A 24,080-nucleotide genomic window follows, 5' to 3' on the forward strand; every position below is an offset into this window, starting at 1 on the left:
GTAAGGTGTTGGTCATGATTTTTTTTATGATTATTTAAGATTGGAAATGAAATTCTTGAAAATTTCTTGTCACATAGACGTTTTGAGGATCATTCTTGTGATGGTGCAAATGTTTTTTTTTTTTTACAAAAACAATCAAATGAGGATGCAGAAATCTATAATTTGTATAATGCAATTCACTTGTTTAACTAAGATTTCATTTATTTATTTTACATATTGCAGATGACAGCTGATATGGAGATTGAAATAAACAAAAAAAAAATAAATAAATAAAAAAAAACAGTATGCTCGTGAGTTTTGTGTGTGTGTGTGTGTGACTGTATGTTTTTGATAAATGGGCTGGCAATTCATTACAGTGGGCCTAAAATAACTAACTAATTTCTTTGTAATATGAAAGTAAGATATCCCATTCTTTATTTACATTAATTAAGTGGTCAATTTGAATGTCTGTACATAATGAAAATAACAAAAAGATATATTGATAGGATTTCTTTCTATTTCACTTTTTATTTTGAACAGCCAATGCCACTGTCAGACTAATTTTGAGAGAAAACCTGTTGAAAGCAAAAGTGGTGGGCAAGGGAACTGCCCTTGGAGGCTGGGACACCCAGCGTGGCATTAACATGCCAAGGACAACCAGCATGGGTGTCCCGTCTCTAAGGGCAGAGTTTCTCCTGCCAAAGGGCTCTAAAATGGAATGAAAATTCATTAAGCCACAAAATGTAAGTATCATCCTTTTTTTTTTTTTTTTTACAAAAGTAATGATTTAAGATAAAATGATTTTCTTTGAAATTGAAAAAGTAAATTTAAAGTCAAACATGTTTTTAAAGTATTTATTTATACCTTCATTCATTTCTTTAGTGTATTTGACTTATCAGTTATTGTATATATTTTTTAACAATTCGTTTTTCATTTTAGACATTAAGATATCATCAAATTATTTATTTATTCATTCATCATTCATTCAGCCTTACCACCCTGGGTCTGGCTGGACATGGGAGCCTGAGCCCTTTAGGAACAGGTGCCTCCAGGTGACCACCAAGGACAGCATGGAAGTGACCTGTACTTGGGGAGAACTGGGCATGGAAATAAAAGGTGCTTGATCTTATAATGAAATATAACCTGTGAATAGAAATGATGAAATGGTCCTTTAATTCTGTCAAATACATTTTAGACTATATTTTAATCTATGTCATAATTTGTGAATGACAAATAAATGTGACATCTTATTCCAGAGTTGAACTGCATGTACGAGCCTGAAGTCCACACCAGTGGTAAGTGAATTGCATTATATAATTGTATTGCTCTATTCAAGGCAATAATTCAACAGATATAGCAATTAACTTGGTGCATTTTTAATCTACTAGCAAGGAATCATGAAAAAAAATATTATTGATGACAACAACACCCTGACTCTCAGGGTGCAAGTCTGGACCTTCAGGGTCTGTTCACAATGAATTTGAAGACCTAGCTAATATACACTAACTCCATGGAAACTCTCGCTGAATGCAATCAAATCAACACATTCTGTTCTTTCAGGTGATACCAAAAAAGAGAACAATGTAGCAATTGTTAAGACCCTAAGTATTGAGAAGCTAGGTAAGGCTGGAATCTCAGTAAAATAATTATGAATTTTGATATATTTATGAAACATACATGCACACACACACATACATTAACAAACCCACAAACAGTACACACCTTCATTACACACTGCAATCATGTTGCCCAAGCAAAACCTGGTCTTTAGCTTAATATAATTTATTCTAAAAGCTAATTAAGTCTTTGAATGTATCTTCAACAAATTGTAATGCTGAATCCTATTGCATAAATATGAAATGTAAAGTTTTTAATTGATATCATTTTTTCTTTAGCCAATATCAAAGACACAAAGAGTGTGTCAGATGCTGAGGACATCAAAGAAAAAGGTAAGACAGTAAGGGCAATTTAACAGGAATTCATTTGACAGACTTACAAAGTGTAAACACACAGATGAACTTTAGGGTGGAGATTCTCACACACAAACAGTTTAAATTCACTGTCTAGTGATCTAAATCTGTGTATGTGTCTTTGACTATGTCAAATGTATTGTACCCTTGTTGTGCACAGGCGTGGAATGTTAAATTTGTGTTCCATTTTTTTCTTCAGTTGATGTCCAAGACACAACAACTGTGACATTGGACGTGAAGGAGAGAGGTAAGACAGCAGGGCCAATAGAATAAGTATCTATTATTACACTGATGATATGCGATTGTGCACACACACACACACACACACTGAAAAAAGAATACTGAACTTGTACACATGTTGCACAAGCAAAATCTGGCCTTTGACAGACTTAAGAAGATACTGTATCTTCTGAAAAATTAATGCTTTCACTGTGAAAAGATTGAACACACATAATGCTGTCTTTAAATTTCAATTCAATTCTGTTCTTTCAGGTGATACCAAAGTCAAGAACAATGTAGCAATTGTTAAGACCCTAAGTATTGAGGAGCTAGGTAAGGCTGGAATCTCAGTAAAATAAGTTTGAATTTTAATATACTTATGAAACATGTGTGTGCACACATACACTAAGGCTTCGTTCACATGCAATGTCTATTTTCTAAATTCTATTTTCTATTTGCGGTATGTCTTATGATCACGGTCTGTGCCCTGAATATCCCGCGGCGTAATTACTGGCAGCGCGAGCCAGTTACTTATAGTAACTTATAGTAACTTATAGTAACTGGCTCGCGCTGCCAGTAATTACGCCGCGGGATATTCAGGGCACAGATAGTGATCATAAGACATACCGCAAATAGAAAATAGAATTTAGAAAATAGACATTGCATGTGAATGAAGCCTAACAAACCCACTTAAATGCACATTCATTACACACTGCAAGCATGCTGCTCAAGCTAACTTTGGTCTTTAGAATACTTATAAGAAGATTTTTTTTGTTTAAGCCAATTAAATCTTTGAATGTGTCTTCAACAATTTGTAATACTGAATCCTATTTGAATATGCACAGATAAGGAATGTTAAGTTTTTATTTGATGTCATTTTTTCTTTAGCTGATATCAAAGACACAAAGAGTGTGTCAGATGCTGAGGACATCAAAGAAAAAGGTAAGACAGTAAGGGCAATTTAACAGGAATTCATTTAACACACTTAAAAAATGTAAACACACACAGATGGACTTTAGGGTGGAGACTCTCATGCACCAACACTGAGTTAAAATTCACTGTTCAGTTACCCAACATGCACATGTGCACACACATACACACACACACATACATGTACATGCACACTATGTTGTACAGTATGTCTGGCCTTTGACAGACTTAAGAAGATACTTTATCTTCAGAAAAATTAATGCTCTTGTTGAACATGCTTGGTATTCCTTAAAATTCAATTTTGTTCTTTCAGGTGATACCAAAGAAGAGAACAGTGTAGCAATTGTTAAGACCCTAAGTATTGAGGAGATAGGTAAGGCTGGAATCGCAGTAAAATAATTTTCACTTTAAATATACTTATGACACATGCACACACACACACACACACACACACACATTTATACACACCAAAATCATGTAGCTCAAACAAAGTCTGGTCTTTTAGCATACTTAAGAAGATAATTTTTAATGTCAGTTAAATCTTTGAATGTTCTTAACAAATTGTAATGCTGAGTTCTATTTGAAAATGCACAGATATAGAATGTTAAAATTTTATTTGATATCATTTTTTCTTCAGCTGATATCAAAGACACAAAGAGTGTGTCAGATGCTGAGGGCATCAAAGAAAAAGGTAAGACAGTAAGGGCAATTTAACAGGAATTCATTTAAGACACTTAAAAAATGTTAACACACACAGATGGACTTTAGGGTGGAGACTCTTACGCACAAACACTGAGTTAAAATTCACTGTTCAGTTATCTAAATCTTTCAATGTATCTTTGACTATGTTCAATAATGTATTGAATCTTTGTTGTGCACACATGAATGGGATGTTTAATTTGTTTTCCTGTCTTTCTTCAGTCAGTATCAATGACACAACAACCCTGACAGAGGACATGAAGGAGAGAGGTCAGATAGCAGGATCGATCAATAGAATAGGGATTTATTTATTACACTGACGGAATGTGATTGTGCATGTACACACACACTTACACTGCGTATTGATGTGTAAACACAGTATGGCCTTTATTCAAGTTTTACTTGTCCAGTTTATTCTAAATAATTGTAAAAGATTTTCAGTACATTTGCATGCATGAAATAATGTGGTGCACTGACTACATATTGAAGGTTATATATTATTGCATATTTCTAAGTTAATATTGTGTCATATATTTCATCTCCCAAGGACAGTCGCCCATCTAGGTGGAGAAGATTTTTAAGTCTTTTCACATCTTGCTTCAGACGAAGATCAAGAACATAAATGGTTATTATTATTATTATTGTTGTTGTTGTTATTGAATAAATCTAATCACTCCTGATATTTAGAAATTTGACAGCATTTAAAAAAAGAACAGATTCAATATACAGTCACAAAGAAGTTCTTTTGTTTGTTTCCTTGTTTTGATGGCATCATAACTAAGTGAACTTTCAGTTTTTAAGAGGTACACTCTGTCAAACAGCTGGTAAAAGCTGTACAGTAATTATATGCAGGGGCGAAACCAGACCTTTAAAAATTGTACGCACAGATTTTTAAAATTCCCAGCAAATATGTAGACTAACGCAAGAGATGAAGGACAGCGTAATTACAGCATATGTACCACACATCGCAGCTTAATTTCCATTAATAATAAAATCATCATTTAGTCAGAAATATTCTCGCAATTAAAAAAGTTTCAATATTCTTATTACCCAGAACGGTATATTTATTTAAAAGGAGGCTAGCTTCGCATATGTGGAACCCCCTTCGAATAATCCTGGATCCACCTCTGAGTTGAACTAACATACGGTTTCATTCACTTTACATGTGGATGCATGGCTCCCAAAAACAACCGACACGACACGACAGAGCTCTGATACATCTAAGTTTAATTATTTGTTTGTAAAAATTGCTGGGTCAAGTCCGTGTCAAAATTCTTTGAAGCTTTGCAGGAAAAATTCTTCCTTTGTTTCTCTAGCTCCTTCTTAAACCTGGTGTCCAGATTTTATCTAGTGCCCCCAGGGGTGCGGGAGCTGCTCTTTGAGAATAACACTCAGGCAGATTTTTACCCGAGATAAATATCGTCAGCTAGAATGCGTTCGATATTCTCAAGAAAGAGGGTACAGAAGAGTTGAGGGCCACTGAACCCTCCAATTAGAGGTAAAGGAAGTTTAAGATAGGACTTAGGACTTGTTAAGGTTACAGGCAGGGGGGGGGGGGGGGGGCTGTCAGAACAATTGTGCCTATACAATTGAAACAGAGGATTTGTACATACACGTGACTTTAATAAGCAGAGGATTTTCTTTTATATTCCATGAAAAATACACTAAATTTATATAAAATAATATCATGGCTGGCCAAAAAATTGTACGCACAGTGCATCCGTGCGTATGCCTAGTTACGCCCATGATATGATAGCAGCTGGGAGCTACTGATTAGAGTTACTGTAAACATCTATTTACAGCTAATACATTTTAACTGATTTATATTTCAATATTTTCATCTTCTTATTTTTCAGGGTCATCATTGCAGAACTACTAATGCCTCTGTAGCAGCCAGTTAAAAACTTCAAATGACATTCTCTTAATTTTACAATAAAGTACAAATTTTGTGTAATCAAGTGTGTTTTTTCTTTCTTTTCTTAATTGAGACTTGGACCTAAATAGGTCCAAGATTGAGACAATGATTCAACAACTTAAACCTCTCAAAAACAATGTCTTTTCGTGAGCAAACTGAAAAGAAATTTAATCACTTGATTGTCTCAGTTAGTGGATCAAAGTTTAAACAGACAATACAGCCCCACACATATTGATATTTAATTTTGAAAAAAAAAAGGCTGTAAACAAAAAAAAGTTTTACGTACTACACCAGTCTCTTGCGATGACTCATGAATCATCCAATGGGACTACTGTAAAGTTGTGGGGAAAAATGAAATAATCTTATTGACAAAAATTAATGTTGCTTGATATAACATATGAGTCTTCCAATGGGGCTTTCATAAAAGTTGTGGAAAGAAGAATGAAAAAATATTAATACTAAATATCAGTGTTGTCTGATATAAAACTGTCTTGACACCAGAATATTATGAAACTTAAAGTGATACACTCTAAATAATTTTTCTGATCCCAATTACTGCTGAGTTTTAAGTAACTTTGAGAATAAAAACATGTTTTAGTTCTACTGGTCAAGATTTGCATTTGATGAAATGCACCAAATTTGTCCTTGCTGTCATGCTGATAGAAAGGTGGTCTCCTAGGCTTCTCTTCTGTTAATTAATCTGGAAAAATGTCACAGTATTTCTTCAGAAGATATCCATCGCTTTAATTGATTAAAATGTCTTTAAATAATGACATTGTTACACTGTAAAAGAATATATTAAATACCCAACTGCAGGAATCATTTTAGTAAGAAAACATGACCCTTTTTCATATTGTACACTTTACAGATAATGCAACTGCTAATGAATAGCTGATGACTTGCTAATGATTAAATTAATTAATTAATTTATACCACAAGAAGCAGTTTTACCTCTGCTGTCAGCTGTGGTACCATATGGTCTAGAGTTCTCCATGACAACAGGGCCAGATGATCGTCTGCAAACACATCAGAGCCTCAGCAACCATCCACAATTCCTGGTCCTTGGTCACTACTTCTACAAGAAATGCGCCAAAATTCTGAAGGAAAAAACAACTCGACATCAAAACTGGCAAATATACAGATAGCAAAGAGCAACCAAAATTTCAACAACATTAGTAAAAGAGTTTAAAAAGTTCTAAAAGCAATCAAAGTGTTCACCTTAACAACAGGTAAAAGAAGTAAATGTTTTTTTACTCTTCACAAGCTCTGTTGGTTTTTTGATCATCATTACACTCTTCTATGTCAACAGGCTTTCAATATCTTAAGTTGCTATTAACTGGACACAACAGTTCATTAAACACTGGTACTATTCCCTGTGAATAAACAATGGGCAAATTTTACTTATGCATACATTGTGACTGATATAGTCAGAGAAAAAAGATAACATTGATCAATCTCTACCTTTAGATGAAACAAACAGGACTAAGTTTCTAATTAAAGTGAACCAAGAATGATTTTAAATTATCAGTTATAGGGTGGACAATAGATTTATTGAACAAGGATAGTATGGGAATCATAGTGATCAAAACACACAGACATATACAATGCCTGTAACATATACATACTTTAAACAAATAATTCTAAGGAAACAGATACAATGGCATCTAGGCAAGAAAAATAACTCAAGGGTTGTATAATTCTTAGAAAATCTCACACTTTCATATCAACAGGTATGTCTATAAAAAAGTAAAATATCTTTTTCATTGTTCCAAATATTTTTGTTTGGTTTGGTTTTCTGACCAGCCATCAATACTACTGTGTCTACCCTCTTTCATTATTTGATGAACATAACCACAAATGAACACTGGCAGTATTTCTTACGAGCAAAGCAAAATTACATAAAACTCAAATGGCTAGGTCATATAATATCAATTAGTGTAATGAGTGTACATGTAGTAACCTCAACTTTTGGACATACTGAGTAGCAAGTTTAATGACTAATCACTAAGAAAACTAAATAACACGATGTGGTACATGTACATATCTGGGGTACCTTGTAGGTGTTTTTCCATCTCTGTCTTAATGGTGTCAGTGGCTCACTGATATTACAGCTACTTTCAACAAAATGTTTTTCCAAAGCCTATTGGAAAACTCACCTGAAAGACAAAACTTTAAAGTTTTAAAACCTATAACTGAACTAAGATCTGTATAAATTTCTTAACATATACATGCCCAGTAGCCAGGGGGGGTGTGGGTCCCTTTTTGCTGGGAAAAAGTTCCCTCTGAGTAAAATTTTATCTAAATACATGAGGATTACATGGTAAAAGGTCCATTTTTTGTCAAAAAAGAATCCCCCTTTTGAAACTGCTGGCTGCTGAAGGGTTTCAAAAATTGAATTAATAGAATGACTTATCACATCATGTACAAAACCAGCCTGGCATGTGTGACAACATGGACCTAATTAGAGATCTGCTTATTATGTCCATGGTGACAAATACAAACTGACTGATAAAATCACTTCTTGTCTTTTAACTAGCTAGATGTAGCTTGATGGTGTCATGTTACATGTTTACCAAAGCTTAGTGAAGTAATAACAGATAATTATATGCAATGGGTTGTGCAGATAACATCTTTAAATTATGGCATCTGAAGTATTGGAGAAAAATTACTTCAACCAATCAGATACGTCCACTGTAACCAGCAGTTAACATTGTCCAATAGAATGACTGGATTCAAGATGTTAAACAGGGGGTTCCTAATACAACTTTATGCATTGCTCAGTACAAAAACTAGGTGCATTGGTAATGTTAACAACAAGTTCATACAGAATCCAAATGGATATTCATATGGTGCTCTAAGGGTTGAATTGTGAAGACAATTTCAGTATTAGAAAGGACATATCAAGCCTCAATAAGTCTTACACCTTATCCAAGTGACTGACTGGCTCACAGTAAAATGTTAGACAGTGGTATAACAACAACTGACAGGACTTTTCTGGAAAAGGAATGAAAAACCAAAAAAGGGGAATTATGTGAAATGTAGCCTTGGAATTAGGGCTCATTGTGACTAGTGACAAAAAGTTTTCAGTGATTAATCATCTTATGAAATTCAAGAAAATAATTATACTGGAGAGAAACCTTACAAGTATAGATTTTGTGTCAAGATTTTTATACCACCAATTAAATTCTTATAGCATTCAGTAAAAATGTGCACAGGAGAGAGACCTTACAAGTGTAGATTCTGTGACAAGACTTTTACTCAAAAAGGCCACTGTACTAGGCATGAAAGAATTCATACCGGAGAGAAACCTTACAAGTGCGGATTCTGTGATAAAACTTTTAGAGACAAAAGTAATTGCAGTGCGCATGAAAGGATTCACACAGGAGAGAAATCTTACAAGTGTAGATTCTGTGAGGTAACTTTTACACATAAAAATTCTTGCATATATCATGAAAGAATTCACACAGGAGAGAGGCCTTTCAAGTGTAGATTCTGTGACAAAACTTTCACTCAAAGAAGCCATTGCACAGAGCATGAGAAAATTCACACAGGAGAGAAACCTTAAAAGTGTAGATTCTGTTACAGAACTTTTACTCAAAAATGCCATTGCACAGAGCATGAAAGAATCCATACTGGAGAGAAACCTTACAAGTGTAGATTCTGTGAGGAAACTTTCACACATAAAAAATCTTGCATATATCATGAGAGAATTCACAGAAGAGAGAAACTTTTAAAGTGTAGATTCTGTGACAAAACTTCTAAAGACAAAATTTCTTGCTTAGAACATGACAGAATTCACACAGGAGAGAAACCTTACAAGTGTAGATTCTGTGAGGAAACTTTTACACGAAAAAATTCTTGCAAATGTCATGAAAAAAATCACATCATGATCACAGATGAAAAAAGTCACATGGAAAATAAACGGGCAAACAATGAAGCCATAACCCATCATGAGGAAGAAAGAACAGAATACAATCATAAAGATGATGACACTTTTACCACAGAGAATATCACCATCATTACTGACAATGACGTCTATGAAATATTTACTGGCATAAAAAGGACCACGCAAGGTGTCATCACTACAGATATAAAAAATCCTTTGTACAGCTCTCAATGATATGTTCAGATGACAGAAACAGAAAACAAACTCTTACCATATAACTTTGCTAATTTTGGACAATTTAAGAACAATCAAATTTTGTAACTGATGCAATTTTATTTGCTCAGTGCTTATCAATTATTCTATACTTTGTAGGTTCATTATTCATAAAATGTTCAAATGATAAAAACAGAAAAAAACTAACACCTCATAACTGAGCTATTTTTCAGGCCTAACCAACTACCAGACTCGGCACCTAAGGATCCTGAATTAACCGGTGTCACATGTATAAACCGTCGTCGTGAATAAACCGTTCTGACGGATCATTCACGCGGGGGTAGCAGTCTGTTGACTTACAGTACGTAGCTGCACATGCATTTCCAACATTTCCCCTTAGAGAAAGTCGTAGTATTATCAAACACACAATTTCTTTTTAGTGAAAATGACTAAACTCAAAATTGAAAGAACATTGTAGAGTGAAAAGATTTATACTACGAGTCTTAGATCTGCCAAGTTTTTCACACAGAGCAAAACAGGTGTTCTGACTGATACTCCGAAATGCGATCTGACACACACCTTGAAAACGGGTAGTGTGGTCAGATATACCGGTTAATTCAGGATCCTTAGGTGCCGAGTCTGGTAGTTGGTTAGGCCTGTTTTTGGACATTTGAAAAACAATCACATTTTGTAATCTATACAATTTTTATTTGTTCAGTGTTAATCAATAATTATTACTTTTATACTGCATAGGTTCATAATTCATCAGATCATTTACTTCCATGATTAGACACATTGTCTATGGAAGATCATCTATAAAAAAGAATTGTACTTAGTCAAATACAGTCAAATATTACGCTAGAAAATCCCTCTCTTCTACCTTTATTGTTGAAAACAGATAGAGAAATAGGCAAGTGTTTCATTTTCAAAGAACTTACATTTAGTAGATGAAAAGAATTTAAATTATTTAATTTTTATGTATGAAATTCATATATCCAATGACTTTTTAATGTATGAAATTTATATATCCAATTAGAGACAGAATAAAGGAGTTGAAAAAGAAACATCTTTTTCTTTATTTAACAAAATATCAAACTTCAAATGAATATTTGATAATACCAGACAAAGAAGACAGCTCTTTATAGACTTTAAAGACATAGGCTCTATTCCCATAGATTTTAGATCGATCTATCCCCGCGGGGAGTCTCACTAGATTACTTTCAGATAATCCGACTTAAATGTCCGTCCCGCCTACTACAAGCTGTAATGTCGTAATTAACTTTCGTGTCCGCCCGGCTGACAGCTATTTAGCGTGAACCCCCAGGGAGTTAGATTGATCTAAAGTAGGTCGATCTAATCTATGGAAATGGGGTGATAGATTCAATGACAGATAGGCAAGTCAGATATTGAAAGAGTTTAAAATCTCAAAAAAGAAAGAAAGAAAAATGGAAAAAAGAAAAAAACAGGAATTATCCCTGCAGATGTGAAACTATATGCTTTGTCTACAAGAAGTCAATGTTTTACCACTTTTCCCTGGTTTTCTGACCAGCCATCAACAAGTCACTACTGTGTCAGCACAATTTCAATATTTTAATTTATCAACTGAACACAAGTTCACCTAACATTCTGTATCAGTGGGTCAGAGACATTTAATAATTCACAGGCAATTTCTGTAACTTCACATGATAACTTTTTATTGTAGTCCGTAATTCCACATAATATGTTATGTTAAGTCTAAAGAGGTAAAGTAAGCTTGTTGACTATTCTGATTAATTAATCAGAATAATCAACAAGCTTACTTTAATAAGATGTTTAGTTCATGAAGCCATTGTTTTGGTTTGATACTAAAGAGAGTAATTCCCCACATTTCATTATAATGTAACTGAGCAAGCAACAAGTGAACATTACATGACTGAAACTGGTTATAAATAGTATCAGATTTTTTCATAGCAATTTGCATGTAAATATTTTGACCACAAATCAGGAAAGTAGTATTACTGCGTTATCCAACACTATATAATAATAAAAAAAAAAAATAATAATAAATCAACATATATGTCAATGAATCATAATGCCAAAACATGGAAAATTCAGTAGTAAGAAAAAAGGCTCACCCAGTGGCGGATTTAGAAGTGGTTATTATTGATATCATATATAAACTTAGCATTGCTATAAAATCTATGAAAAATACAAATATAACCCACTGACAAAGACATCTGTATTGTGGCCAACTGATGACCTCATCACTAATGGTAAGTTTACCTGAGTGTCCCTCGTGATATTTTCCTGACTTGTTAACAACTGACCACTAAGTGACGGCCTTGAGTTGCCTGGCCAGGGTAGAAATAGTGCTGCGGTAGACTCCTGTGCTGATGGACCGCCCTCCACCCCCCCCCTTCCGCCCCTTGCTCAGGGCTGACGCAGTTGATTGTTAGGGACTCCCCCTCCCCCTTACGTGTTATGGAATAGACTTCACGGATCCCGCTAAATAATAGAATGTTCTCGGGTAAATAAAAAGTGGCTTTCATGGGTTACAATTACACCCTAATTAAAGTTTGAAAATGCATAACAATAGTGAATGATTCTTAAATAAATTGACTGGTTAGTGCTGAGGGAACGCATTCGCCCTCTGCTCAGGGGTGACGGAGTTGGTTGCGAAAGGTTTAAGCCCCCCCCTCCTCACGTCCCCCACTATTCCGGCTTCTCACCCTGAGCTTCAAAGATAACTTAAAACAAACCTCTACACTATGGCACACCCTTGTCGTTTCCAGTTACTTGAAACGACAAGGGTTAATTACGATTAATATCTGAAGTTCAGGGTGCGGCTCCAACACCTGTGTGTCAAAACTATCTGAAATCTGAATCTGAAATAGTTTATTCTCATTTACTGTACATTTACAGTTTACAGAGCATATATATATATACATCAACCTGAAGGCTTGACCCCCTTATTCACAATACTAATGAATTTGTACAAATTATTCAGTTTTTTCTTATTTTTCGTTGAAAATATTTCATACATTTTAATTACATTCGGTCTAATACATGCTTTTTTTGGAATATATAAGTTTCGACTTTCTGCAAAAAAGGTACATCTAAAGACATAATGAAATTCATCCCCTATTTCATTTTTACACAAGTTGCATAATCTCAAATTTCTAGGTATTTTTTTCCATCTGCCCGTTTCAATTGGTAATCTATGATTTGTTGTTCTGAATCTAGCTATTGTAATTATTTTGTGTGTACATAAAGTAGAAAGTATATAATTCCTGCATTTTTAAACTCTGAGTTTGTGAAAATACTATAGCTTAACCCTTTACTAGAGTTGTTACAATCTGAATTCCATTCTTGTATATACTGATCCTGCAATTTCTGTTTAACACAATTTATAAGCCATTCCTTGTTACAGACATCCTGTGTGCTAAATATATTACTTAAACCACAGTTATCCAGAATGGATTTCAGATTTCCCATCCACTTACATTCACATCCCTGCATAAATCTGTTATAAACGAGTTTATACAATATATATGAAAATTTACTTTGTTTACCTGTGAGCAAGTTTATCCAGAATGATACAATTCTTCCTTTTATAATAATACTTAATGGCATTCTACCTAATTCCCCATATATCATTATCTTGGGAGTGCTGGTTTTTAGATTTAATAGATATCTACAAAATTTCAAGTGCACCTGTTCTATGATTTCTAAATTACCAAATCCCCATACTTCACACCCATATAATAAAATCGGAACAATAATCTTATCAAAGAGATATAGCTGATCAACAATGCTTAGATTTAGATGCCTTGCTTTCTTAAATATCCCATACATAGCTTTAGTTGCTTTCTTTGCTGAATACCTTTTTGTTTCTGAAAATGATCCCGTTTTAGAGAAATAAACTCCTAAGTACTTGAAACAATTAACTATTTCTACATTTTGGTTATTAAAAGTAAATTTTATATTCTTTTGGGTGCGGCCCTTAGAAACTATCATGATTTTTGTCTTTTCTACATTTACTTTTAACTTCCATATCTGACAGTAGGTGGAGTAGCAATTAAGTTGATATTGTAGGTTTTCTTTTGAATCTGCTAGGAGAACCGTATCATCTGCATATAGTATGATCATTATTTGCATTAATATGTGTAGTTCATGTTCTAGTTCATCTGTTACATGTGATAAGCCTGTGACATCTTTTTGCATTAGAAATTCTTCAAGATCATTTAAAAATACTGAGAATAAGAAGGGTGATAGGTTTTCGCCCTGTCGTACTCCTGTTTTGCATGGGAAATATTCCGATAATATACCATTTAAAGATATTCTAGATTTACAGCCATTATACATGTTTACAATAACGTTCAGACATTTTCCATTTACATTGAGATTCATTAGCTTCACCCATAACCCTGCCCTCCATATTTTATCAAAAGCTGCTTTTAGATCTATGAAAGCACAATATAATTTCTTTTTTGATGCAACTGAAAGGTCTATAAGTGTATTTAATGTAAATATGTGATCAATGGTAGAATAGTTGGCTCGGAAGCCAGCTTGGTTTTCCTGTAACAGCATAAAGTTGTCAGAGTAATCAGTTAGTCTTTTACATAATATAGAAGTGAATACTTTACCCAGACAACTGAGTAAAGTAATTGGCCTATAGTTCTTTGGGTCATTTATATTTCCCTTTTGCTTATAGATTGGGATTATAGTGCCTATTAACCATGCTTCTGGTAAAATACCAGTATCTAATACCAAATTAAATAATTTTTTATAGATTGGCATCATAGTGCTGGCAGAAGAGATAATATACTCATTCAATATCTTGTCAGCACCAGCACTTTTATTTTTCTTTAATTTTTTTATTGTGTTTTGGATTTCAGTTTCAGTAATTGGTTCATTAAGCATTTCATTATTTATCTGGTTATGGTTATAATTCGGTGGGTTATTTCCATCTACACTACTGTTTACTTCCTTGAAATAATTGTAAAACTCGTCTAGGTTTTTTATTTCCAGTCTTTGTTCAGATTTTTTGTTTAATATTTTCCAATATTCCTTTGGACTTGCATACCTGAGTTTCCTTATTTTGTTCATAATAGTTATTCTATGCTTTTTTATTCTATTATCTAGTGTGGTCTTGTAGCACTTTTCTGCTTTTCTAAGTTCACTTTTGAAAATATTTGACCCGTACTTATTGTATAACCTTTTTGCTCTTCTATATTGTTTTTTAGTTTCTAAACATTTTTTGTCAAACCATACATTATTTTTCCTTTTCTTAAGAGTTTCATTTTTGTTACTAATTCTATACTTGTATGTCCCTAGCGCTAATTTAGCTGAGTTAAGCAAAATTTCAGCGATTTTTTCTGTGATAAAGTCTATTTTCTCCTTACAGACATCATTTATGTTAAGATTACCAATGTATTGCAAAATTTTGTCACTTTCTTGTTTATCAATATTATCACAAAATAGGGTTGATCTGGTGTTGTCCCATGCTTTGATTTTTTCAATAAAAAGGTCTGTTGTTTTCTTAACTTTATCTGTTTGTTGTTTGTGTTGACCGCTTTTGAGTGAACAAGACAATGGTAAATGTATATCAGAGAAAAGTTTAGAAAAATCTAATATTTCAAAGTCAACTACACCCCTTATAAATTCTGGTGTTCCTATGCAATAATCTACAACACTTGACCTAATTGTGGTAAACTTGCCTTTCTCTAGTCTACCATTTAGCACAAAAAGATTATTTGATTTACATAGATTTAGTAAGTAATATCCGTAATTATTTTTCTTGGCATCATTTGACTGCCTTTTTCTAGGAATGTTCAGTTCATCAAGTTTAGCAATATCATTTAATCTGTCAATGTCTGGGTCACCTGTATTAAGTTCATGACTAGTTACTTCATCTGTGGCCCAGAAATCATCATTTGTTCCTATTCCAGCATTAAAATCTCCTATTAAACAAATTTTATCGTATGTAAAGCTTATGACAAGATATTCTCTTTCAATTTCATTAAATGCATCTGGTGAGCTGTAGTTAGACTTCTCAGGGGGTATATAAACAACACCTAGGATACAGTCATCATTAAAGTCTAAACATGATCCATCAATTTTGAACCATTGAATGTATTCTGAGTCAGTTTCAAGTGGTTCTATAAAACTAGCTAATTGATTTTTACACCCAAGTGCCAAGAACTATTCCACCTGAACGATAGTTTGAAAATGCTTTTCTATGTTTAGCAAATAATGTAAAGTTTGGCAAATCAATATTGTCTTGTTCATCAGTTTTTGATTCTGTAAAACATACTATATCATATTTTTCAATTAGTTCTCTAAAGTCTGGGTATTGCAATCTCCTGCTTAGCCCACATACATTTAAATAAAAAAGTTTAAGATCCTCTGTTATGTCATAGTCTAGATTTGTACTGTTACTAGTGCTGTTACCTTCTCTTGGGGGGTCATTAGGATATAACATATTTATTCTCAGATTATCAAGTTCATATTGGATATTGGTGCCTCCATGGTTGTCCTATGTTCCATGTACCGATCCCGGTGTGGAGCGTGGGGTTTCCTGGGTTCGTTTCGCCGGTTGTTCAGAGTCGGGCACAAATAGCACGTTGTTGATATACAGTTTATCATAAACCATTACCGCTTTCTTTTGTTGTCTCTTTGCTGACTTATAAAAGGGATAGAGCATCTTTCTTTTCTCGTTAATTTCACGGGGGTATTGTTCATTAATCCCATATTTATTGTTTTCTATACCTTTGAGTGTCACCGCTCTTTTCTTAATGTTGTCTCTTACTTTAGAGTTGGCAAATTTAGCTATAATTGGTCGTGGTTTACCTGGTGTCTTTTTCCCCATTCTGTGTACTCTATGGAAAGCTGGCATGTGTTCCACCTTCATTTTATTTTCCAGAAAATCGACAAGTATGGTTTCTGTGTCTTCCTCGTCTGTTTCATCAATCCCCGTGAAAATAAGGTTATCGCGCATGCTTCGGGCCTGTAGGTCTACTTGTTTTTCCTTCAGTGTTACGATTTCGTTTTTCAAGTGTGTAAGGTTATCTTGTACTGCGTCGATAACTTTCGTAGTTTTTGCCTCGTCCTTTTCAAGCATTTTCACATTTTTCTGCATCTCTTTCAGTTCAATTCGGTTGGTTTCTGATATTGTGTTTAAAGCACTGAGTCCATCTTCAATTTCCCCGACCTTATCTTTCATACCTTTCATCTCGTTTTTCATGGTCTCCATCGCATTCTCCATGCGATCTATTACGTCAGCCAGCGGTCTATTACGTCTAGCTTTTCCAGTCGTGCATTTTCCTCGTCAACCTTTCTAGTAAGATTTCCAATCAATCCATACAAGTCTCCTGGTTGGGGCACTGGTGAAACATATCCCGGGAATTGTCCCTGGGGAGAAAACTGCAAAAACCCTTGTGGCTGTGGTGCTTGGCTCATTGTTGAGCTCACATATGGTATTGGCGTCGAGTGATTCGTTGTCACTTGTATCTTGTTGACGCTTTCTCCACTGAAATTCTTTTCTTTGTTTTTCCTTTTGTTGTTTTTCTTTACCATGGTATGCGGGCGTAACTATAATTTTCATCATACCTCATGCTACTAAGCTGTCAAGGTAGAATCCTTTCAATAAAGAAGAAAATGTAGAGGACCTCGTTCATGAGCCTCTCCCACGACCGGAACCGGAACCATGACCCCATCATGACAATACACTCGTACCCCTGTATTTATTTCACGTACAGCTCTGCGACTCGTATTGTATCTATCACATACTAGCCTACTATAGTACAACATCTGTCAACTCTCCTCAATATGTCAATCACAAATTAAGCACTTAATTGTCAGTGTCAGATTTTCGCGGTATTGACTATGAAGTCGGCACAAGGGTAGCCAAGACCATTGACATGAGCGCCATCTAGCGTCAAATCGAGTTTTGGCTTCTACAAGTTGCGTTTTGACGTCTACTAGTCGTATTTTGCCGTCTGATCTGATAATAACGACGACTACTCGTGTAACGACGACGACTAATCGTGTTTTCAATTCGACTGATCTGATAACGACGACAACTACTCGTGTTTTCAATTCGACTGATCTGATAACGACGACTAATCGTGTTTTCAATTCGACTGATCTGATAACGACGACGACTACTCGTGTAATGACGACGACTAATCGTGTTTTCAATTCGACTGATCTGATAACGACGACGACTAAACGTGTTTTGAATTTTTATATAAACCGCCGCCCATATTATGTAAGAGCCCTTTGCGTGTTGAGTACGGCGCACCCCCTCACATCTATAACGAACAAAGTCGAAAACACGACGGGACAGCGAGTATAAAAGGCGTGCTCATGTGATGACGCATGCTCGTGTCTCGACAATTTCGTTGTGCAACAATTTTCAAAAATTTTGAATTTTGCTCAATTCAGATTCTAATCTAATTCAGATTCAAAAGACAAGGGAAAGAAGCTTAAAGAGCAGAAAAGAAGTTTGGAGGAAAAAGACAGAAAACGAAGTGCTTAAGTACTTCTTTTTTATTACTTAATAATTTTACAAATATATTGTTGCCTGAAAAAAAGGACATAGCTGCGTTATCTTAGATTAAAACTAACTTTGCATTAAGTTAATAAAAAAATAAAAATAAATAAATAAATAAAAGGCCGTACAAGATATATATACAGTAACTACTGAGTACAGTAGGAGAACGAAATTAATTTTGCAAAAACATTTCTCAAAAATCACAAGGAAGAGCTGTAGACCTACGTACTGTCAAGCTGCACACTAAGTCTGAGATCGACTTCGTGTAACGTTCTTTATTTTTCCCAATATATTTCGAATAAAAATAGTCAATTCTGGGTCCCAAGAGGGTGGTGCATCTTGAAAAAAAAAGCATTATAGAAAGTGTTGTAAATTACGAATGGGGTTTACAAAGCCAGAGAATCTATGCCTTGGGGGAGAAGTGTTTTTGCGGAGTATCGGTACGCGGGAGTATCAGTGCGGGGGAGTATCGGTGCGGGGATGTAAAGAAGCGGGGGAGTATCGGTGCGAGGGAGTATCGGTGCAGAGATGTAAAGAAGCGGGGGAGTATCGGTGCGGGGATGTAAAGAAGTGGGGGAGCATCGGTGCGGGGGAGAATCGGTACGTAACCATTAAGATAACATGTGAAGATAACTTAGGATAACGTGTTTTCTTAGAAATAAAACGGAGAAAGTAATCACAACTCAACTTAACTACTTGCACAAAGAGTGCACAATAATACAAGCGGGTGATTAGTAATGAAAACAGTTAATCTAAGGCCGGGGGGGGGGGGAGGGTAAGCTACGGGAAGGATCTAGCTGAGAACGTAACTACGATCTAGCAACTACTAATACTATAATAGTAACTGGAAAAAATAAGATTATTTAAATTAAAATCTATTCTAAATTACATAAAGTTGTGCTTAATGCAAGACGGGTAACCCCCGCAGGGGCACCCTATTAAATAAAAATAAATCGAACTAACTGGCGCTAGCTGTCTTGAAAAAATTTCAACGAGAGAATTGTAAGATTCGAATCGCCCCGACTTTGAGCTCTGCCCTATTTATAGACTCGCCTCGTTACGTCATCACTCGACGCGGTCAAAGGTCAGGGTCGTGACCTAACAGCATGGCCGCTCAGCATGGAAGTGTGGCCAGCATGTGCATTAGAATTTTGGACTATTTTTACCCTTTTTATGGATTACAATGAAAGACTAAACTACGGAGTTCGTTTGGATAAACACTAGGACATAAGGCTCTGAGGAAAACGAAGTTTTTAGGTAGGATTAGTGAAAGATAACTAGAAAAAAATAAAAACAGGTTATAGCAGACGATCGTGCAGCCTGTGTTTACATTACGTCTAATGATTTCTTATAGCGGATTCGTAGCCTCACTGACCCCAATTGTTACAATATGTAAAATTCACTCATCTTGTCCGCAAGAGTTTTTAATGAAACTGTTCCAGGGTGGGTGGTATTAGTTGACTTCCCTAATAAGCTGTTCACTGTGTTGAACAAAGCTTTGTTGCCACCATTGCAACCATTGATTAAATCTGAAAAGTAGGACTCCTTTGCTTTCCTGATAAAAGAGTTGACATGAGCGCACTGAGTGTTTTGTAGCATTCATGATGTACTGTTAGTCTAGTGCCCCTCCAAAGACGCTCCATCCTCCTTCTTTCTCTCTTTGAATCCAATATTTCATCATTCATCCATGGCTGTAACTGCTTTTTGCAAATGTTTTTAGTCTTAAGGGTTGCTACCGGGTCTATAACGCTGTGGTGAGAACACTGACATAAATATTAACACAATCAGTCGTCAGTTTGTTAGTATACTGAGTTACACTTAATTGAGCACAGATATTCGTATTCAAGTCATCAAGATGAACAGATTTGAGTTTCCTATAAGAGATTTTTTCTTTTGTTGGATGAGGCTTACCACATTTCAGCTCACTGATGATTATATGGTGATCTGACAGCAGATGTCCTATGTTACAATCACTAATGATGTCATCACAGTCTCTCGTGAGTACCAGATCAAGGGTATGTCCATGGATGTGTGTGGGGCCCGTTACATGTTGCCTTAAGCCAAATGACTCATTGATTGATAAAAAATTTTTAGTATCCGGAGAGTCAGTCATTTCCCAGTGAAGGTTCATGTCTCCCACAATAAGTAGTTTACCAGGTAGTGGTCCCAGATGTTCAAGTAAGTCACTGAATTCATTTAAAAAGTCGGATTTACCCAATTTGTTTTTCTTAGATGGAGGTATTCTGTAAATAGTCACTAGTCTAAAATAATCTGAAACAGCAGTTACCAAAACCTCAATGTACTCGAAAGAAGTGGGAGAGAGCACTTTAGGTACCCTCTTAACTTTAAAATTGTTCTTGGCTAGGAATGCCACTCCTCCACCCTGAGTGTTTCTCGTGGTATCTGCACACATTGGTATCCTCTTGGGACAAAGTCAGCTGTCAAGGTTTGTTGTAAATCAGTAGTGATCCATGTTTCCACCATTGAAACAAAGTCAAAATTGTTCTCAATTATAATATCCTGAATGATCGATCCCTTGTTTCATACTGATCGACAGTTCATGTAAGCAAGCTTGACCAATGGGGAAATGTTTGTATTTTGTGTCACTATTTCCACTAAATTTGCACTATTTACTCCATTCTGTCTAGGTTGAAGTTTGCATCTCTGGTGATGACTGTTTGATTCAACTGTTTTGAGTTGGTGAATATCCTTCAGGTGATGGCCAACAATAATAATAAAAAATTAACCCAACTGCAGGAATCATTTGTAAGCAAGCTTGACCAATGGGGAAATGTTTGTATTTTGTGTCACTATTTCCACTAAATTTGCACTATTTACTCCATTCTGTCTAGGTTGAAGTTTGCATCTCTGGTGATGACTGTTTGAGTCAACTGTTTTGAGTTGGTGAATATCCTTCAGGTGATGGCCAACAATAATAATAAAAAATTAACCCAACTGCAGGAATCATTTGTAAATTAGGAAGAAAACATGCATCTTTTTCATATTGCCCAATGCAAGTCCTGATATATTTCTTTAACTGTTTTGATAAATAAATAAATAAATAAATAAATACCACATGGAACAGTTTTACCTTAGCTATTAGCTGTGGTACCATAAGGTCTGGAGTTTGTTTGTGACCCTGATCTCCATGACAACAGGTCCAGATGATCGTCTGCAAACACATCAAAGATGGCGTCAAGAGCCTCAGTAAACACCCACAATGTCTGGTCCTTGGTTACTACTTCCACAAGAAATGAGCCAAAATTCTGAAGGGAAAATTAAACTGAACAGCAAAACTGGCAAATATACAGACCACAAACAGTAACCAAAATTTCATCAACATTAGCAAAAGAGTTTTAAAAATTCTAAAAGCAATCGAAGTGTTCCCTTTAATAACAGGTAAAAGAAACAAATGTTTTTTCACTCTTCACAGACTCTGTTGGTTTTCTGATCATCAGTACAAACTTTAATGTCAGAAAGCTTTCAGTATTTTAAGTTGTTATCAACTAGACAAAACAGTTCATTTAACACTGGTACTATTCCCTGTGAGTAAACCGTTAACTTAACCATACATGACGAACATGTACATATCTGGGGTACCTTATAGGTGTGTTTCCATCTCTGTAGTAATGGTGTGGTGGCTCACTGATATTACAGCTGCTATCAACAAAAAGTGTTTTCCTGGCCTATTGGCACACTACCCTGAGAGACAAAAATTAACACTAGGGATAAATTATGTTTGAAACAGAAAAGCTGGCAAAAATGCAGTCATAAAAAGTAAAAAAAAATTGCACATGCACATTCAATAAAGGGATAATAACTCTTCACATGAGATCTATTTATTTCACAATAAAAACATTTTGAACAACTTATAGAAATATGATATATTGTTTTACCACAAAAATGGCAGTTATAGCTATTATTCTGATATTTAAGCTTGTCTTTAGATCACGTGACCTCCATTGATGGCTATACTCTCTTATAATCTCTTAAAAGATAATAACAAAAAAAAAAAAAAACTTTTCTAGAAAAAAAAAGAGGGATTCACTTTGAATGTAAAAAACCATTGTTAAATATTTGAAAATTGTTGTTTTCTCCAGGAAAATTAACTTTTTGGCCAAAAAGCCAACAAAACTGTCAAATATTATCCCTTTATTATCCCTTTTAAAAGGTCTATTCTTGCTCCTTTTTATGTACAGACACAGATGTGTCTGTACATATTGCCATCACCTGCGTCTGTCGTCGCCGATGCCGATGCCGGCGCCGTGCACTTTCCTTGTTAACACGATAAGTGGAGGGCAGTTTTACTTTTTGGCTTTATATTTACAGAGCTGATGAATATTCATAAAACGCAGGTCAAGTTCGAAAATCAGCATGATCGGGCCATTATTGTAGAATTTTTGCTGTTTTTTCACTTTTCAGCATATATGCAACCCTGTTAACACATTTTAAGGAAAACCGATAGGCCTGTTGTCATGAAACTCACAGGAGTAATCAATCTTACTAAAACGCAGGTCAAGTTCGAAAATCGGCATGATCGGGCCACTATTTTAGTAGTTATGCTGTTTTTTCACTTTTTAGCATATATACAACACTGTAAACACAATATAAGAAAAACAGATAGGCCAATTGTCATTAAACTCACAGGAGTGGTCAATCTTACTAAAATGCAGGTTGAGTTTGAAAATTAGTATAATCGGGCCATTGTTTTAGAAGTCATGCTGTTTTTTCACATTTCCTCAAATTCAATTCTTAGGCATGTTAACAGTCTTATTATTTAATTAATAAGACACATAAAAGTGTTTGTTTGACATTTCCTGCATCTTTACAACGTTGTTAGTTGATTATGTAGAAATTATGGTAAACTTGTTATCGCGTATTGTGTAATAAAGTGTCAAAAATGGAAATAAACTCATATCAGTCAGATTCAATCATTTACTATGTTCAGAATGTCAGAATGGAGGAAATTGGACATTTGACACAGTTCTATTGATATTTGTCCCATCTCATCAATTTTCTTAGTTGATCATATAAAAATGGCAGTAAACTGTTTATTTCATCTTATATTAAAAAAGTGTTAAAAATGGAAATAAACCCATTTCAGCACAGTGCTGTCTAGTTTACATTTTGGCATATTCAAGGTGTCACTTTGAAGTTCCATGGGCATGAAGACCTTTGCTAGTCACATTTTCTGAATATACATGATATTATTAAAAATTGATGATCATTATGCTGTTAAACATTATGTAATATTGCATCAAAATTTGAAAATAACCTATTTTGGGCACTGTTCCCATGATGACCATTTAAGGAAAACCATGTCATTTACTGTTCTCAAAATTACAGAAAGAAACATGGGACTTAAATACAGCTTCAGTAGGCAATGCAATCTGTTTGGTAATTCTTTCTGCCAGTTAAACAGTTTTTTTGTGAAAGTTTAATTTTTCACATATTGGCATTTTCAAGGTGTGACTTTGAAGTTCCACAGGCTTGAAGACCCATGCTAGTCACATTTTCTGAAAATCCATGATACCTTTATTTTATTATTAAAAATTGATTGTCATTATGCTGTTAACCATTATGTAATATTGTATCAGAATAGAAGAACACACAATTTTGGGTGCTGCTGCCATGAAAACCATTATGGGAAAACCATGTTACTTATGATTGCCAAACTTTCAAAAAAAGAAATACAGGACTAAAATGCAGCCTGAGTTGGAAAAGCAGTCTAAT

The 24,080-nt window shown here is 34.9% G+C and overlaps 2 protein-coding genes and 1 long non-coding RNA gene across 10 annotated transcripts in view; 1 reads left to right on the forward strand and 2 right to left on the reverse strand.

Annotated features, from left to right (window-relative positions):
• The window catches only part of LOC106179369 (uncharacterized), a 119,636-nt gene that overhangs the window by 80,024 nt on the left and 15,532 nt on the right, over window positions 1-24,080 (reverse strand). The window lies entirely within an intron of this gene.
• Window positions 581-3,497, forward strand: LOC147761873 (uncharacterized). Its single transcript, XM_087013134.1, has 9 exons — window positions 581-722; window positions 969-1,095; window positions 1,236-1,274; window positions 1,540-1,599; window positions 1,875-1,928; window positions 2,149-2,196; window positions 2,442-2,501; window positions 3,057-3,110; window positions 3,412-3,497. The coding sequence occupies exons 2-9, from the start codon at window positions 1,050-1,052 to the stop codon at window positions 3,495-3,497; spliced, it is 447 nt and encodes a 148-aa protein (XP_086869260.1). The 5' UTR covers window positions 581-722; window positions 969-1,049.
• Window positions 716-24,080, reverse strand: part of LOC106151474 (HEAT repeat-containing protein 3-like) — a 29,438-nt gene continuing 6,073 nt past the window's right edge. The window contains exons 2-8 of one of the 7 annotated variants that reach the window (XR_015334852.1): window positions 21,948-22,049; window positions 21,439-21,613; window positions 19,311-21,260; window positions 7,766-7,868; window positions 6,931-7,085; window positions 6,664-6,809; window positions 5,862-6,412 (exon numbers count right to left, since the gene is read on the reverse strand). Coding sequence is in view for 1 of the 7 variants with exons in the window: in XM_087014253.1 (XP_086870379.1) it covers window positions 21,440-21,613 (174 nt within the window). In the remaining 6 variants the exon portion in view is untranslated. Of the gene's footprint in view, window positions 1,077-5,808; window positions 6,413-6,663; window positions 6,810-6,930; window positions 7,086-7,765; window positions 7,869-12,073; window positions 12,254-19,310; window positions 21,261-21,438; window positions 21,614-21,928; window positions 22,050-24,080 lie in introns of those variants that run through there. The other 6 variants (XR_015334848.1, XR_015334849.1, XR_015334850.1 and 3 more) reach the window with 6 other exon arrangements.

Source organism: Lingula anatina, chromosome 5, assembly GCF_051362555.1.
Source record: "Lingula anatina isolate TDL-2025a chromosome 5, LinAna3.0, whole genome shotgun sequence".
In the NCBI taxonomy this organism is placed as follows: Eukaryota; Metazoa; Brachiopoda; class Lingulata; order Lingulida; family Lingulidae; genus Lingula; species Lingula anatina.

Bases quoted from the DNA above. Each gene is read 5' to 3' on its own strand.
- LOC147761873 (XM_087013134.1), top strand. From the start codon at position 1,050: ATGGAAGTGACCTGTACTTGGGGAGAACTGGGCATGGAAATAAAAG. The intron at 1,096-1,235 runs GTGCTTGATCTT...ATCTTATTCCAG, and splicing joins ACTGGGCATGGAAATAAAAG to AGTTGAACTGCATGTACGAG. The intron at 1,275-1,539 runs GTAAGTGAATTG...CTGTTCTTTCAG, and splicing joins GCCTGAAGTCCACACCAGTG to GTGATACCAAAAAAGAGAAC.